Source organism: Anopheles maculipalpis, chromosome X (genome assembly GCF_943734695.1).
Source record: "Anopheles maculipalpis chromosome X, idAnoMacuDA_375_x, whole genome shotgun sequence".
Taxonomy (NCBI): domain Eukaryota; kingdom Metazoa; phylum Arthropoda; class Insecta; order Diptera; family Culicidae; genus Anopheles; species Anopheles maculipalpis.
The window spans coordinates 17748187-17762181 of NC_064870.1; the positions used below are offsets into that span (position 1 = coordinate 17748187).

Below are 13995 nucleotides of genomic sequence, written 5' to 3' on the forward strand. Positions count from 1 at the left end.
CAGTTCACCCGGTAATACAAGTTCCAAATCAACTAGTTGGAGCACCACTTGGAACGGACGTGACAATTGAGTGCCAAATTGAAGCATCGCCGAAGTCAATCAACTACTGGGTGAAGGACACTGGTATGCAACACTATTGCTTTTAATGTTTATTATATTTAAGGACACTTCCACACGAGAGTTTCTTTTATTCGCATAGCAACGTGTGATGAAGTTTCCTGCAGCAGAACTTAAATGCGCGTGGATATTCGAGCGTATACATAAATTATGCGTGGCCTACCGCAGTTGGCGAAATATATAGAATTACAGAAGCGACAAATATACAAACGCATTGCCAAAATGTATGGTTTGCAAATTGCAGTCGAGTAGTAGTTGTTGCCAACACTGCATGTAAAAATGTTGCAAACACTGCATAAGTCATAAATATTTATTTTTATATTCTATATACAAACTGAGTATGCACGGGATAGGGCAAATAATAAGGAGAACACGCCTTACTATTATATTTATACCAGTTAGTCATCACAAACGGTGTTGACAATACGGCACTATACCGTCAAGATTAATTAAAAATAAATAAAAGTAATTTTCTACTGTTACTACTAACCGCGGTATTTCAAATTTTTTAAAAATTATCCTCAGCACAATTTTACCAAGAGGATAATACAATGTTGAGCCGTCATGCTCTAATACAATAAACAATTTTACAAATCATTTATGACCCAACGCTAAAAATTGAGGGATGGATATTTCGATAAAAAATCGGTATGAGCGTCTATACGGAAACAGTAGTGTTGTGGATATTTTTTTGCAAAAATACAAAGTATGCTAGAATAAGTTCTCCTGTAGACACTGTTTAATAGTTTGTGTTATGCCAGCTAGATGCGTGTTTAAAAAAAAGTCAGTCCTTTGCCAGAAATCGAGCATTCTTAAGCGCACAATCTCACAATCTTAGCAATCTTATAGACTCTCTTAGAAGTCTAATGGAAAAAAATAATACAACGATTGAGAGTGAAATGATAAGTTGCGCTAGTAAGATGTATCAATAAACCATTTTAAATGTTACCCGATGGCTAGACACTAAATTTAAATAACATTAAGGTCCTAAAGAGTTGTTCTGTATCAAAGCGTAAAATATCTTTAAAAACATAGTGTGAGAAATCTCACGAAAGTTCGTTTATCTGTGCACGTGTTCTTTCACCAAATCGTTATAAACCGTCACGTTGTAAAATGTTGCGTGTAACCCGTTCGATGTTCTGTATGCGACTGTATATTCCATTGTCTAGCGAGTTCATGTTACAAGTTCAATTGAATTGATCTAGCTCAATCTTATCACTAACTTATCTAGTGCAATTCGAGCTATCGAGTATTTAGTGAAATGTTTCATGCAAGATTTTATTCGAATTAATTCCTAACACCTAATTTTACAACAACCGTGGTTTAATCAATTATAACCTACACATTGTTTAATTCGTAGGAGAAATGATAGTAACATCACCTAAGTATCAAGTACAAGACGCAACGAAATCACTGTACGAAGCAAAGATGTCTCTAACAGTGCGCTCATTTCAAAAAGAAGACGTTGGCTCCTACCGGTGCATTGCTAAAAATTCACTAGGAGAAGTAGATAGCAGCATTCGGCTGTATGGTAAGCATATAAACCGTAAAGATTAAGGCTGTTCCACACGGAGCGCAACTTACAGCGCGTTTTATGCAAATTTCCATACAAAACTCGCTTTGCATGGAATGTGTCAAATCGAAAGCATTTTGGCAGAAAATCAAAGTCGCGCTGCGAGTTGTGCTTCGTGTGGAACGCCTTTTAGGCTTTGGTTGATGCATTGGTTCTTGTTTCAGAAATACCTGGACGAAGTCGAAAAATATACACACCCAAGGTCAACCAAAATGAAGTGATCAAGGATAGCAACAAGCAGGGTAAGGTGAAAGTATCGTTTCCCTCAGATGACGAAGAACATCAATATGGTTCTGCTGAGGATGTAGATGATCTATTGGAAACGGCAGTTGGTGGCAACGCAAACCAAAACCAACAAGGAAGGATAGGATCCATTAAAAATGTTGGTACGTCACGAAGTCCTCATGATCACCCAAACAGCGTCAACGGATTCAGCGTCAATGGAGGATCCACGGGATTAAATGTACACGGGAACAAGCATATTCCTTCTTTAGACATCGTGACACGGAAACCATTCGCGATTCCAACGGTGCGTACTGGGGTAGATGGGCCAGACGGTAATCACGGACCTTCCTACAGCAATTCCAACGCTGCCAAGCTGAACATCTCACTCGTTTATTATATGTTTATAACACTTCTAACGCTCCATCTGAGTACGCTTCCGCTACATTAACGTCTAAAGAATGCTATGTAATAGAATTCATATGTATATATAGTGGAATTAAATCTCTACATGAGATACAGCAGAGCCTAGAATATGAAATTCCTTGAAATATTCCCGCTCCCATTACTTTTTTTTATGTTTTTTAATGTATTAATTGGTCTACTTGAAAATCCACATTTTCTACAGTGACGCCAATGGATTCGTTATGTTGCGACACTGAAATTATTTGTACTTGTTGCTTACATTTTTTCCAAAACTAATGAAAATATTCGCACAAAATCCAGCACAGGGTGACTTCAATATTGCAGTACTTTTCGTCAAGCGTGAACTGTTCACATGAGCATTGTTATTGCCCGTTTTCATGTTGAATTTTTTACATATTGTAATTTTTATTTACGACTCTTCATATTGTTGAAAGGTTGTATTTTTGCCAGTTGGTGGTGTGTAAATTATGCTTTCGATTCCTTTACTTCTGAAATTCAATGAATTAGTCAGCGTAAAACTAACTTTTGAATTGTGTAATGGAAAGTCTAAAGCAGTGAATAGTATATCAGAAATGATTATGTGTCGGTGAAACTATTATTTTTTTTAAAATATGATGGCTTCCGCCGTATTGTCGTGTCTGTGAAACTTATTGCATATATTTTATAACTCGGAATTGTAATTCCATTCGCTAATGCATTCATAATGCAAATTTGGTTTAGTAATATATTAAGAATTAAATAAGGAATTAAGTTTCATGTCACAGAGAAGGTACTTAAAGCTAGAGTCAATTACAGTTTGCATTCTTAGGACAAGGAAAAAGCTTGTGACAAACGAAATCAAATGGTATATACATTTTCATCGTTCATACAACTCACAGAAACATTAAAAGGTTGTTGAGTGGAGAGGATTTATTATCTACAAAGGAGTTTGAGCATGCTGATAATTTTATTGATGGATGCTTCTAGTCAAAATTCGAATTTCACGTAATTTTTTCACTTCGTTTCAATGATAAGGACTTGGTTATGTTTTATGACTGATTTATTCTAATGGTTGCTCATACATACATCTAAGAAACTAGATTTATTGATGTTCGCTCCAGAACTTCTTACACAGCTTTCGATTTTGCTCACGTTATATTTCCTTTCAAAGGTGTCAACCTATTCACATCCTTTTTTACATACTTACTCTCTAACATCTAACGCTTACACCTACGGCACGACATCGTGCTCCTTAAATGAAAAATATTTTCTATCTAGGATATTCAAATCTTGGTTGTCCTTCCGAGCGTTTTTCGAGCGTCCAGGTTTGCTTTACTTTTCAAGTGAATTATTTACATTTGTTGGTATCATATTTACATGCATGTTTCCTTTTCCCCTATTTGGTTTATAATCCATTTGAAGTAACCATACATCATAGTCCACTTATTTTCTTTTTGATTATTACTGGGATCTATCTCATGTATGTTCTTGAACCTTAAACTGGTTTTTACAATACATTTTTTCTGTTTCTTTATACTGATCTTGGTTTGTTATTCTTGAAGCCTACCTTCTTGACACATCCTTCGTTGAGGTTTATCTTTCATGTCCTTTCATAGGATTTGCTTTTGCTATTAATGAGTGAGGTATATAACAAACTACTTTCTCCGATGGTCTAACTTTATTCAGAAAAAAATTTTGTTGACGTTTCGCTTTTTTTTATTCATAAAGAATGGCCATGCCGATTTGCTTCGATTCCCTGTTAAGAATGACGATTGATATTTTGCTTAATTAAATGTAGGATCATTATATAATGGATCAAAGGATAAAAAAATTAGTGGTTTGTATTATTACTTTTTTCAAAATAGAATAAAATTATATGACCTTCTAGAAACGAACGCGTACATTGCAACCATTTGGTTGTGATTATCTTTCTTGTTAAACTTATTCTACATTGAAAGACTTGACATGCTTTCATACCCTCCACGAAATTATTTTTTTTTATATATTTATTTTTTATACTCCTGTTTATACTTTATACTCCTGTTATATCTATTCTCCGAAACATATTCCATTTCGCATATAACCAATCCTCGGTAACGGGAAATGTTGTTTCGTCAAGTATTTGTCTACCATGGCTTTTCCATCTAAACAAATACGTAAATAATTCCCTATCACCACTTTAGAATGCGTCAATACTGATGTACGTGTTGGTCTAGTATACCGTCATTTACTTTTTTTTTGTAAATTGTCTTCCACTTTTCTATCAAGGCAAAAAGCCCTTAAAACGCTTTATGAAACTCGTTGTAAAATTTGGTTTTAACAAATAAGCTGCGACTATTCCTTTCATTTCTTTCTTAATAGCATTTGTAAGGTTTGGAAACATTATGTTCATTATGTTCTCTTCAAGCCATTAATCTGTATAATTTTTACTTCGATTAAAACATTTCCTGATTTTGAACGTTAACATAATACTTTCTAATACACGTTCTTTATGACTGTATTACATGCACCGTAGTCTGTCTAAAATCCACTTTCTACAACACTTATTTTTAATATGCACACTTCTGGACTAATACTCGCTCTCCCTTCGAGTTATAATGGATGGATTACTATTACTGTTAGTAATCCATCCTTCTGTTGAAATACCGACACATACGCGCGGGACTTGTATGTGGATTATACGATCTTCCACGTCTATAGCATTAGCTCAGGTGCTTGTGCACGCAACGCTGTTGATGGGAAGATGTGCTGCAGTACCATCATGGAGAACACTTTCGAAACGACTCTTCGTTTTGGCGCTATTAACCCAATGACGCCACTACAATGATCTACTTTATGGAGTCTCTACTATCTTAGTTTTGTCCGTTGCGACAGGTTTTTTGAGAAGAAAAGATTTCTCAGGTAACCTGTGACGTCAAAAACCTTCATGGTGATTTAACACTAGAAATACCGCATTAGTCATTTTGACTGGTTTCATACCTTTCAAGTGGATTTATATTTCAAAGTTGAACAACTTGGGGCGGCCCGGTTGTGTAGGCGACATCGGGTCCGGTCTTCAAATGGCAGGGCTTCAAATCCCGCACGGACCGTCCTCCCGTAGTGAAAACTAACTATCCAGCTACGTGGTATCGGCAAGTCTAGTAAGCCATTCGATGGCCCGCGTGACCTTACGGTCACTAAACCAAGGGGAAGAAGTAGGAAAATCCAGTCGATGTTAATGCGTGACTTTTTCACATTCAATAGGATGTTCATATCTGTGAATTAAAAATTAAAATCTTCTCCCATCTCCCTGACGCAGGCCTTTGGTGGTAGCAAAGGACCCTGAGAGTTTTCCATCTACCTTCACCTGGCATGTGACGTTGGTCATGGTCATTCTAACAAGCCTGATCAGTTTGGCCGGGAAAAAAAGAAAAAAAAAGAGCTCATGGCCTCGTAGAGTTTTACCCTGGCTTTGCTATCATATGCGACCTTGGAATCTGTGAAGAGATGGTACGTGTTCAACTGTTGTTCAGCCATCTTCTCCAAGATTTGTCGCATGGTGAAGATCTGGTCAGTGGCAGATTTTCCGTTTCGGAATCCTCTTTGATAGTTTCCCACTTTCCGTTCAACGAATGGGACAAACTCATCCTGAAGGATTAGGGAGTATATTTTGTAGGCGGTATTCAACACTGTAATACCCCTATATTTGTTACAGTCCAACATATCTCCCTTCCTTTATATGGGATAAATTATGCCAATATTAAGTTACATCATAGGCAATTATTTGATTTTGACCGCTTGGTTGTGGAACAATGTACAGCGTGTTTCAATGCAAAATACTCACAAAAAAGCGATTATAAATAATCAACAGACGTATTCCTTGCAATATAACTGCAAGATAATGCAAATAATATATCGTTTAACAATTTTACGAGTAGGCTGATGCTTTGATCGTTTTGCTGAAAACGATTTGAATCGTCGAGGTTGCAACACAACATGCTAAACTATTGACTTGTTCTGTTTGAAGGTTTTTCAATGCTGGTATTAGAAACAAACAATCAAATGTGCATTAAGCCAAGCGTACAAACTTGAAAAAAATATAAAAATATAAGCCATACCTTAAAATTTATTATCAGGTCCAGTCACTTTGCCACCATTATCATACCACCAGTCATTTTGAATGGTCGCCGTAGAGCTGCACGCGCCAAAATCGCGATAGTTCTAGTGTTAATTGTAACTGACAAATGCACCAACATTGTTTCAATGCATCCGCCAACCAACCAGTGATCGGAATAGTATTTCATTGAATATTATAAGGCTCATATTGAAAGCTCATCAGCCTCAGTTATATCCTGAATACTTATACTATTATTTCCTTGAGTAGGTCCTAGAATTTGAGTTTGGTCGTGAGCTGAGTTGTGAATGGGAATGAAGTGGATATGAAATTTTATTTTTCGCCTGTATGCTCAAGGACAGAGCTGACGATGACACTTGTTGTGTTTCAATTGAACCTAACCCTGTAAATTGGCTGGGCTGATCTTCAAACTGGCTGGAAAAACTTCCGATTCATCACTCACCGTATCAAAGAATTTGAGAGCTGTCAGAGTATCTCTTAGAGTGGACCTCCATACGCATTATGGCTTGGGCGTCATAGACTCATGGTCTCTACTAAATTTACCAAAAACGAAGTCCAGAAAAATTGTGGACAAATTATGAGTAGTTTGATAATACTCAGGGAAAAAGGTTCAACTGTTCAAGTATCTTTTGATGGCCTCGGATAAAGCTAGCAGACCTTGCAGAAACATCATAGCGACTACTGAAGCTGTTGGTCGAACAATTACTAAGATAGACGACGCTCGACGACGACGTATATTGCATTATTTTTTTTATGTCCACCATTACTTTTGTTGTGCTATGTTGTTTATGAACATTACCGAAAAATTTTTCATTGCATCATCGTTATACTAAGGAAGGTATCATACTGAGCGTAATGAACATATATTTGCTTAAAATATTTACATTATATACTTTTTATATGTTAGTATTTCGGCCTACCGTCGCAATTGACAAAACATTGTTCTTCTTTTCCCACAAAAAAACCTTTTTCTAGTCACTCAATTTATTAGATAGTTACACCAAGCAGGAACAAAAACTAGGTGTTCTAATTGAAAACATCAACCAAATTATACCAAACCAAATTAAAGATAATTTTGATGGAAATATTGATGCATGCCGCCTGAATCTACTTATTATCCTAAAATAAATCTCAAACTTTGCGTTACACGTCAATGTTTTTTTTTACAATTTATATGTACCTTCTTTAATCAATGTTGGAATGTATCGGATAATTGCTGAACACAAGTAATTTTATTCTATTAAATCGAGTGTAAGATAGTAAACTTATATCGCGTGAAATCAAGCATCTATGTTATATAGCCTATATATTACAGTTTATTCATACACATAATCATGAATGTTGTACTGCGTCAACATTGATTAGGTAACTTAAAAAATGGAATCTTTTTCAATTCGAACTTATTTCACATTTAGTTATTACGTCTGACCATTTTTGTGGAACAATAATGTAAAATATCTTTTTTAATTTCATGAGAGACGGCCTAGCTGTGCTACTTGTGCTTACTAACACCTGAAACAATTGATTTTAAGGATAGTTTATATTATGTTTGCAGTGTATCGGTGTGTGGTATATAAAACAATATCAAGCTAAAGATAAAAATAAAGATATAATCGATGCCAATGCGGGTTCGTTTTTAGATCCCATCCCTCTCCAACACCTTCCGCTCGCAACATTTTATAGAGGTAAACAATGAAAAAAATGCCGGGCACAAATGTATGAATCACTGATTTAAAGTAGTAAATTCTACAAACTCGTTAAAGTTTGAGTTTTATGGTAGTTTCATTAATCTAGAGTTATTTTTATTGTTTATCAATATCGACGATATCCGCTAAGAAGATAAGCAAAACTACATAAGAGAGTAAATTTACCGGTGTCAAATAGTTAGTCTATACACGGATGCGTGACGTGATGAAATCACGGTGCGCAGCATGAGCTCAATATAACATATTTTAATAAGAGCATATTGTTATCTAGAAGAACGTACCATATAGGAAATACAACGTAACATAAGAGCTGTTTGTAAAACTAAGTCGCTTTGGTTAACGCGCTAATGTTGCTTTTTTGTTCCATTTTCCATTCGTTAATGGTGTTCGTTTCGATATCAATGTATAACACTTGCTATCAATAAGTCTATGTAAACACATTTAAAGGCTTGCCAACGCGTATTTTACTACACGAGCTTCATATAAACAAATCAACATAAATGTAGAAAGCAAGTATGTCAGATGTGTTTTGGTTTATTTTTTCGAATCAGTTTTTATAAGCACGTAAGGCATAATTTTGATTTTTTTTTGTTGTGCACCTCATCCAATACATACTTATTTTAAAAACAAATTCCGAGTGAACTCTTTCACAGAAAGTTTTAATATTGAAAAATAGGATTGTAGCACGCGACATGTAATAGTTCCCCAGTTATTTGCAAACGTTTCGCTTATATTCGATAGGGCAATCCCAGGAAATGCTCGTGAGCCATCAATTAGGCATATTTCTCAACACATAATAAAATATTGTGAAGTATATGCGTTTTTACCTTCTGCAGTTCCACGTTATGGCCCGTATCAGCTAACTTGATCACTCCAGAAAGGTCACCGCGGGAAAGTACTCATTTTGTAGCACATTTGTACCAGGCTTTATTCCAGAATTTTTGTTGGCTTTGTTTTATTATTGCAATATCAAATTTGCTGAATCCTGATCTGTATTTTTATTTCATGGAATTAAATTTAAAAAAAAGACGAGCATGCCCTAGATAAGGCAAAAAAAAACAGGGAAGAATTCCCCCCTTAATCTAGTTAATACACATAGTCTTCACATGCGGTGTTGACAATATGGCGCAAGCCGTCATACTTAAAATAAATAAATAAAAAATAAAAAATAAAAAAGGTCATATACATTTAATAAATATTATAGTTTTTTATATTTTTTTTTGTACTTCAATATTTTATGTGTGTATTAATTATATTTAATTATTTTATGTATGTAAATCCTTTTTTCAGAAAGGCCAGACCTTATATCTTATATATGTAAATTATACAAAACATACATTCAAGCACCATTAAAATGCTAACAATGCTTCAATTAAATCAAAAGAGCCACTATGCCTCAACTCCGCAGCTAACAATCTTGCAGATTTCTTTCCATACAAACGGGAATGATCACCGGCGTGCAGAACAATTGTTTTGAAGTGCCTACTAAGAGCAAGCCGTTGTTTTTTATTTGAGTTACAAAGAGTGCGAATTAATTAATGCGATTGCGTGACATTGAACATAAAATGAGTGTATTTTAGTTACAACTAGTGTACAAACAGCGCTTCGCAGCGACCTTTCCGCAACGATCGAGTTAGCCGATTTCGCCCTATGTCAGGTGTTTTGAGCCTTGCAGTGACCTTTAGTTACGGCTTTTTTACACTAAAAATTACACGATAAGCGAGAAAGGCCTAAGAAGTTTCATAGCACATGGATCTGGGCTAAACATTTTCAAAAGGATATAGGTAAACACTGGGAATAGATCGAGTTGAATAAGCAACTCGCTTGAAACTGATTCTATACCATGAATAGAACCATGCACGCTCATGCAGCATAGCGACAAGACAGACAGTGATGTTTTCCATCTTTCAGTTTATTTAAATTATGTAGAAAAGCTTTAAACAGCGTATGTATACATATACGCATGTAACATTGTAACATGTTCGAATGCTTGAAAGTAAGTAAGTAAATAAAGCATATGTTTTCGCAAATCAACAAGCAAATGTAACATTCGTTGTGAAAACCCCGGTTGACACGAAGGGCTACTGCTACGCCACTCTCATTTTCCGTCAAAACGCTGTTAATTTTTAACACATTTACATAAAAAAAACAGGATTTTTCTTGCAGAATAAGAGTTGCGCTGCCGGTTGCGTTTCGTATGGAACGTGTTTAATATTCTGGTCTCGCAGAATACCTTTTCCACTTGGATGCTAATTCCAATCTGGTTATATAATTTTTTCTTAATCTAATTATTCCTCTATTCACACTTTGTAAAATTACTTTTTACTACTCCTAACGTACACACTTCAATACCTTGGTTCGTGACAAATATAACATTACTACAGTATCCAACACGCGTAAGGGCCAAGCCAAAAAAAAAATCAGAGAACAACACTACTAATCACACTGTTCCGTTCCATTTGGAACGGAGTATACGTCCTCCGTAAACCATCCTTAGCATATACCCATCCCTAGCGCTAGGAAGACGAACGTGAAAGGATTCGGAATGAAGGAGTCGTGCAAGAACACTCGCTGAGTTCGGACGTCTTTTTGTTTTCCAGCCAGCAAGAAAGCTGATAAGAAGACGAAGTCCGAGAAGTAGTCTCCGGATGTTCCCATAATTGACATCCAAAACGTAGATGATCCGAACGCTGGCCCAACATGATTCGACCCTGGCCAATCTAGCAAAGCGCAATGATGCGGCTGAAGAGTTTAACTTGGGGTATGTGGAGGATCAACAAGAAACCGATCGTCAAAATTGCCAGTCTAACGTTGACCTCTGATGCTTATAGAAGCTGGTCAATTTCAGGTTCAGTCTTTGTATCCACGGCTGTGTTCAACAAGTCGAGTCCTCTTGACATTCCGAAGGATGAAAAGAAAGCAGTTCATTCCCAAGTGTAGAAAAGTCCCTAGGAGAATAAACCCGCATCAACGAAACCCGATGTTGGGAGCAAGACTCCAGGACCAGTTACACCAGGACCAGTCGCCAGCCTCCACCAAGAAGCTGGATCGTCCTTCTGTTGAGTCTTCGGCTATTGCGTCATCGAGTTCGTTCAGTGGGGAATCAGCTTTGCCATTTCAAAGTGGGTTCTTTGGTGGATCTCAAGAAAATCTTGTGCCGGGCATTAAGAAAGCCAGAATTGACATGTTCCAAAAGATGATGCATTTATTAAAAGATGCGCTAGAAGAGCGCATCTAGCTTACCCTGAATAATCGATTCAGATGAAGGATAAAAAGCTGACGATCCTTAAACCAGCTTTTGAGATACAAGCAGTGATAGAAACTCAAGAGGCTGCCTCTCGCTTCTCGCCTCTCGATGAAGCTCGTAAAGCCTCTCGAACCGGAAGAACCGAAGAAAGAGCCCGACATGGAGCAAGAGCCGGTCAAAGTTCTGACAGTAGATCATGAACCGACTCCGGTATCTGATCAAAATCTGGTGATATCGATCAAGGATTCGATCAAAAACAGAATGATCAAGATTGATCTGACAAAGTATGTCCCCGTAGACATTTCGAGAAGTTTTTCTGAAGCTCCTCAACCCTCCAACGTCCCTCGGCCTACACATTTGTAGTTGCACACAATATATCACATTGCCGTCTATTTTTTGAGGTATGGCGGTGATCGTCTGTCCTGCTAAGTCAAGTTTTTTACAGTTTTTTTCTCGATCCTACTCAAATGTACGAATTGTGGCTGACCATAACAGGTTGGCTGATAAGTCCCCGGTCTAACAAAGAAAAACACATTTTTTGTCAAAATTCGTTTTTATTATTCAACATAGTTCCCTTCAAGAGCGATACAACGATTATAACGACCTTCCAATTTTTTGATACCATTTTGGTAGTACTCCTTCGGTTTTGCCTCAAAATAGGCCTCAGTTTTGGCGACCACCTCTTCATCGCAGCCATTTTTTTCCCTGCGAGCATCCTTTTGAGGTCTGAGAACAAGAAAAAGTCGCTGGGAGCCAGATCTGGAGAATACGGTGGGAGGGGAAGCAATTCGAAGCCCAATTCATGAATTTTTGCCATCGTTCTCAATGACTTGTGGCACGGTGCGTTGTCTTGGCGGATCAACACTTTTTTCTTCTTTGTTCTTTTTTCGTTCGTCAAGCAACCAAAAGTTGCTTGACAAAAGACGCTCTGTCTCACAAACTAATTGACATACAGACGTCAAATTTTGACACGAATCATTTGAAGGTTGGTGAAATAATATGCATTTAATACTAGCGGCGCATTCTATGTGTCAGACCGGGGACTTATCAGCCAACCTGTTATACGTACACGGAAATTTTATACGCAAGTATGTATTGGTGCGCCGGAAAAGAAATGACATAAGCGATGCCGGTACAGAAACAAAACATTAGTCAAACTGAACTAACCTATATTTTTTCGTTTTAGAAAAAGAATGATTATAATTCATTTATTAAAATGACTTCGAGATCATCCCTTTATCGAAAATTTCGCCGCATTCTCTAGGAGGCAGAACGGGAATTTGAAGCTGAATACAGCCATATGGAGGCTTCGGGTTCCTTTTGCTTCAGAACATGTACGGACCGGAACTTGGGAAATAACACAAATAGGATGATGGAAAAGCGATACTCGGAAGCGGGGAGCTAGATGGCACAGTTATCCAGCCTTGAATGGAAATGTGTATGTTTAGTCTATATTTCATGGGATTTGGTTTTTTCCCCGGCGGGTGGATTGAATGATTGGTAAAAGTTAGTGGATGGTGAGGACTTATAGTTCTGTAGCGGTGAGTGCAGCTGCCTTGATTGTTTGCCAGTAGAATTATGATGATATTGATTAATTTTTTTGCTTGGACGAGCAAGCAAAAAAATTGATACCTTGACCGCACTGGTGCGCGAATTGCACCAAGCGAAGACAACTTCAAACCAAAGCTCAACAACGATAGCAACGAGCATGCCCGTGTTGGCTTATAAGAGTGGAGGAATCTATTCACAGCGAGGTAATGAAAAAATGTACCGGTGCGGTTGATGGTTTTACGCAGACTGAGCTGATACTTTATTCCTATCCTTATTGTGTTAGTATTAGTATTAGTGTAATGCTTGTGATTCGCGCATCACCAATATTTCCAACACTCCTCGCGAATTCAGCATGATGTCAATCCAATATTTAAGGCGATCGTCTTCATTTTTGCAGGTCCAAGTGGTTTCGTCAGGAAGTCTGCAAGCATTTCATCGGTCGGGCAATATGTAATCTTGATCGCTCCGGAGAGACATATATCCTTTGCATAGTGATATCGGGTGTCGATGTGTTTGGATCTTTTCTTTTTGTAGTCCAATGATACAAAATCTATGCAACTGCTGTTGTCTTCGTATATGGTGGTTGGTTGATGTTGCTTTTCTCCCATTTCCTCCAGAAGTGTTCTCAGCCATGTAGCTTCTTGTGCTGCCTCTGATAATGCGATGTATTCCGCTTCCATGGTCGACATTGCTACGCAGCTTTGCTTCCGGCTTGTCCAGCATATAGTGGCTCCTCCTAACCTGTATAGGTATCCGCTGCAGGATTTACGATCTGCTGTATCTCCTGCCCAGTCGGCATCACAGTATCCAACCAGTTCTAATTTGCTCTCGCTATTACCAAGCTTTAGATGATAGTCGGTTGTCGAAATCAGGTATCGTACTGTTCTTTTTGCTTCTTGCCAATCTGTTGCGGTCGGTTCTTTAACATATCTGCTTAGTATTCCAACGGCTGCTGATATATCGGGTCTTGTGTGTGTTGCTAGATATAGCAAGCATCCAATTAATTTGTGGTATTCGATATTGTCCTTCAGCTTTTCACTATCTTCTCGAATTTTGAAAT

The 13995-nt window shown here is 37.4% G+C and overlaps 1 protein-coding gene across 1 annotated transcript in view; it reads left to right on the top strand.

Moving 5' to 3' along the window:
* LOC126564118 (uncharacterized) overlaps positions 1 to 2383 on the top strand; it is an 81591-nt gene extending 79208 nt beyond the window's left edge. Inside the window, exons 7-9 of the mRNA XM_050221055.1 lie at positions 4 to 123; positions 1478 to 1648; positions 1855 to 2383. Of these exons, the coding sequence (XP_050077012.1) occupies positions 4 to 123; positions 1478 to 1648; positions 1855 to 2363 (800 nt within the window). The 3' untranslated portion in view covers positions 2364 to 2383. The remainder of the gene's footprint in view (positions 1 to 3; positions 124 to 1477; positions 1649 to 1854) is intronic.
* Positions 2384 to 13995: the final 11612 nt, after the last annotated feature.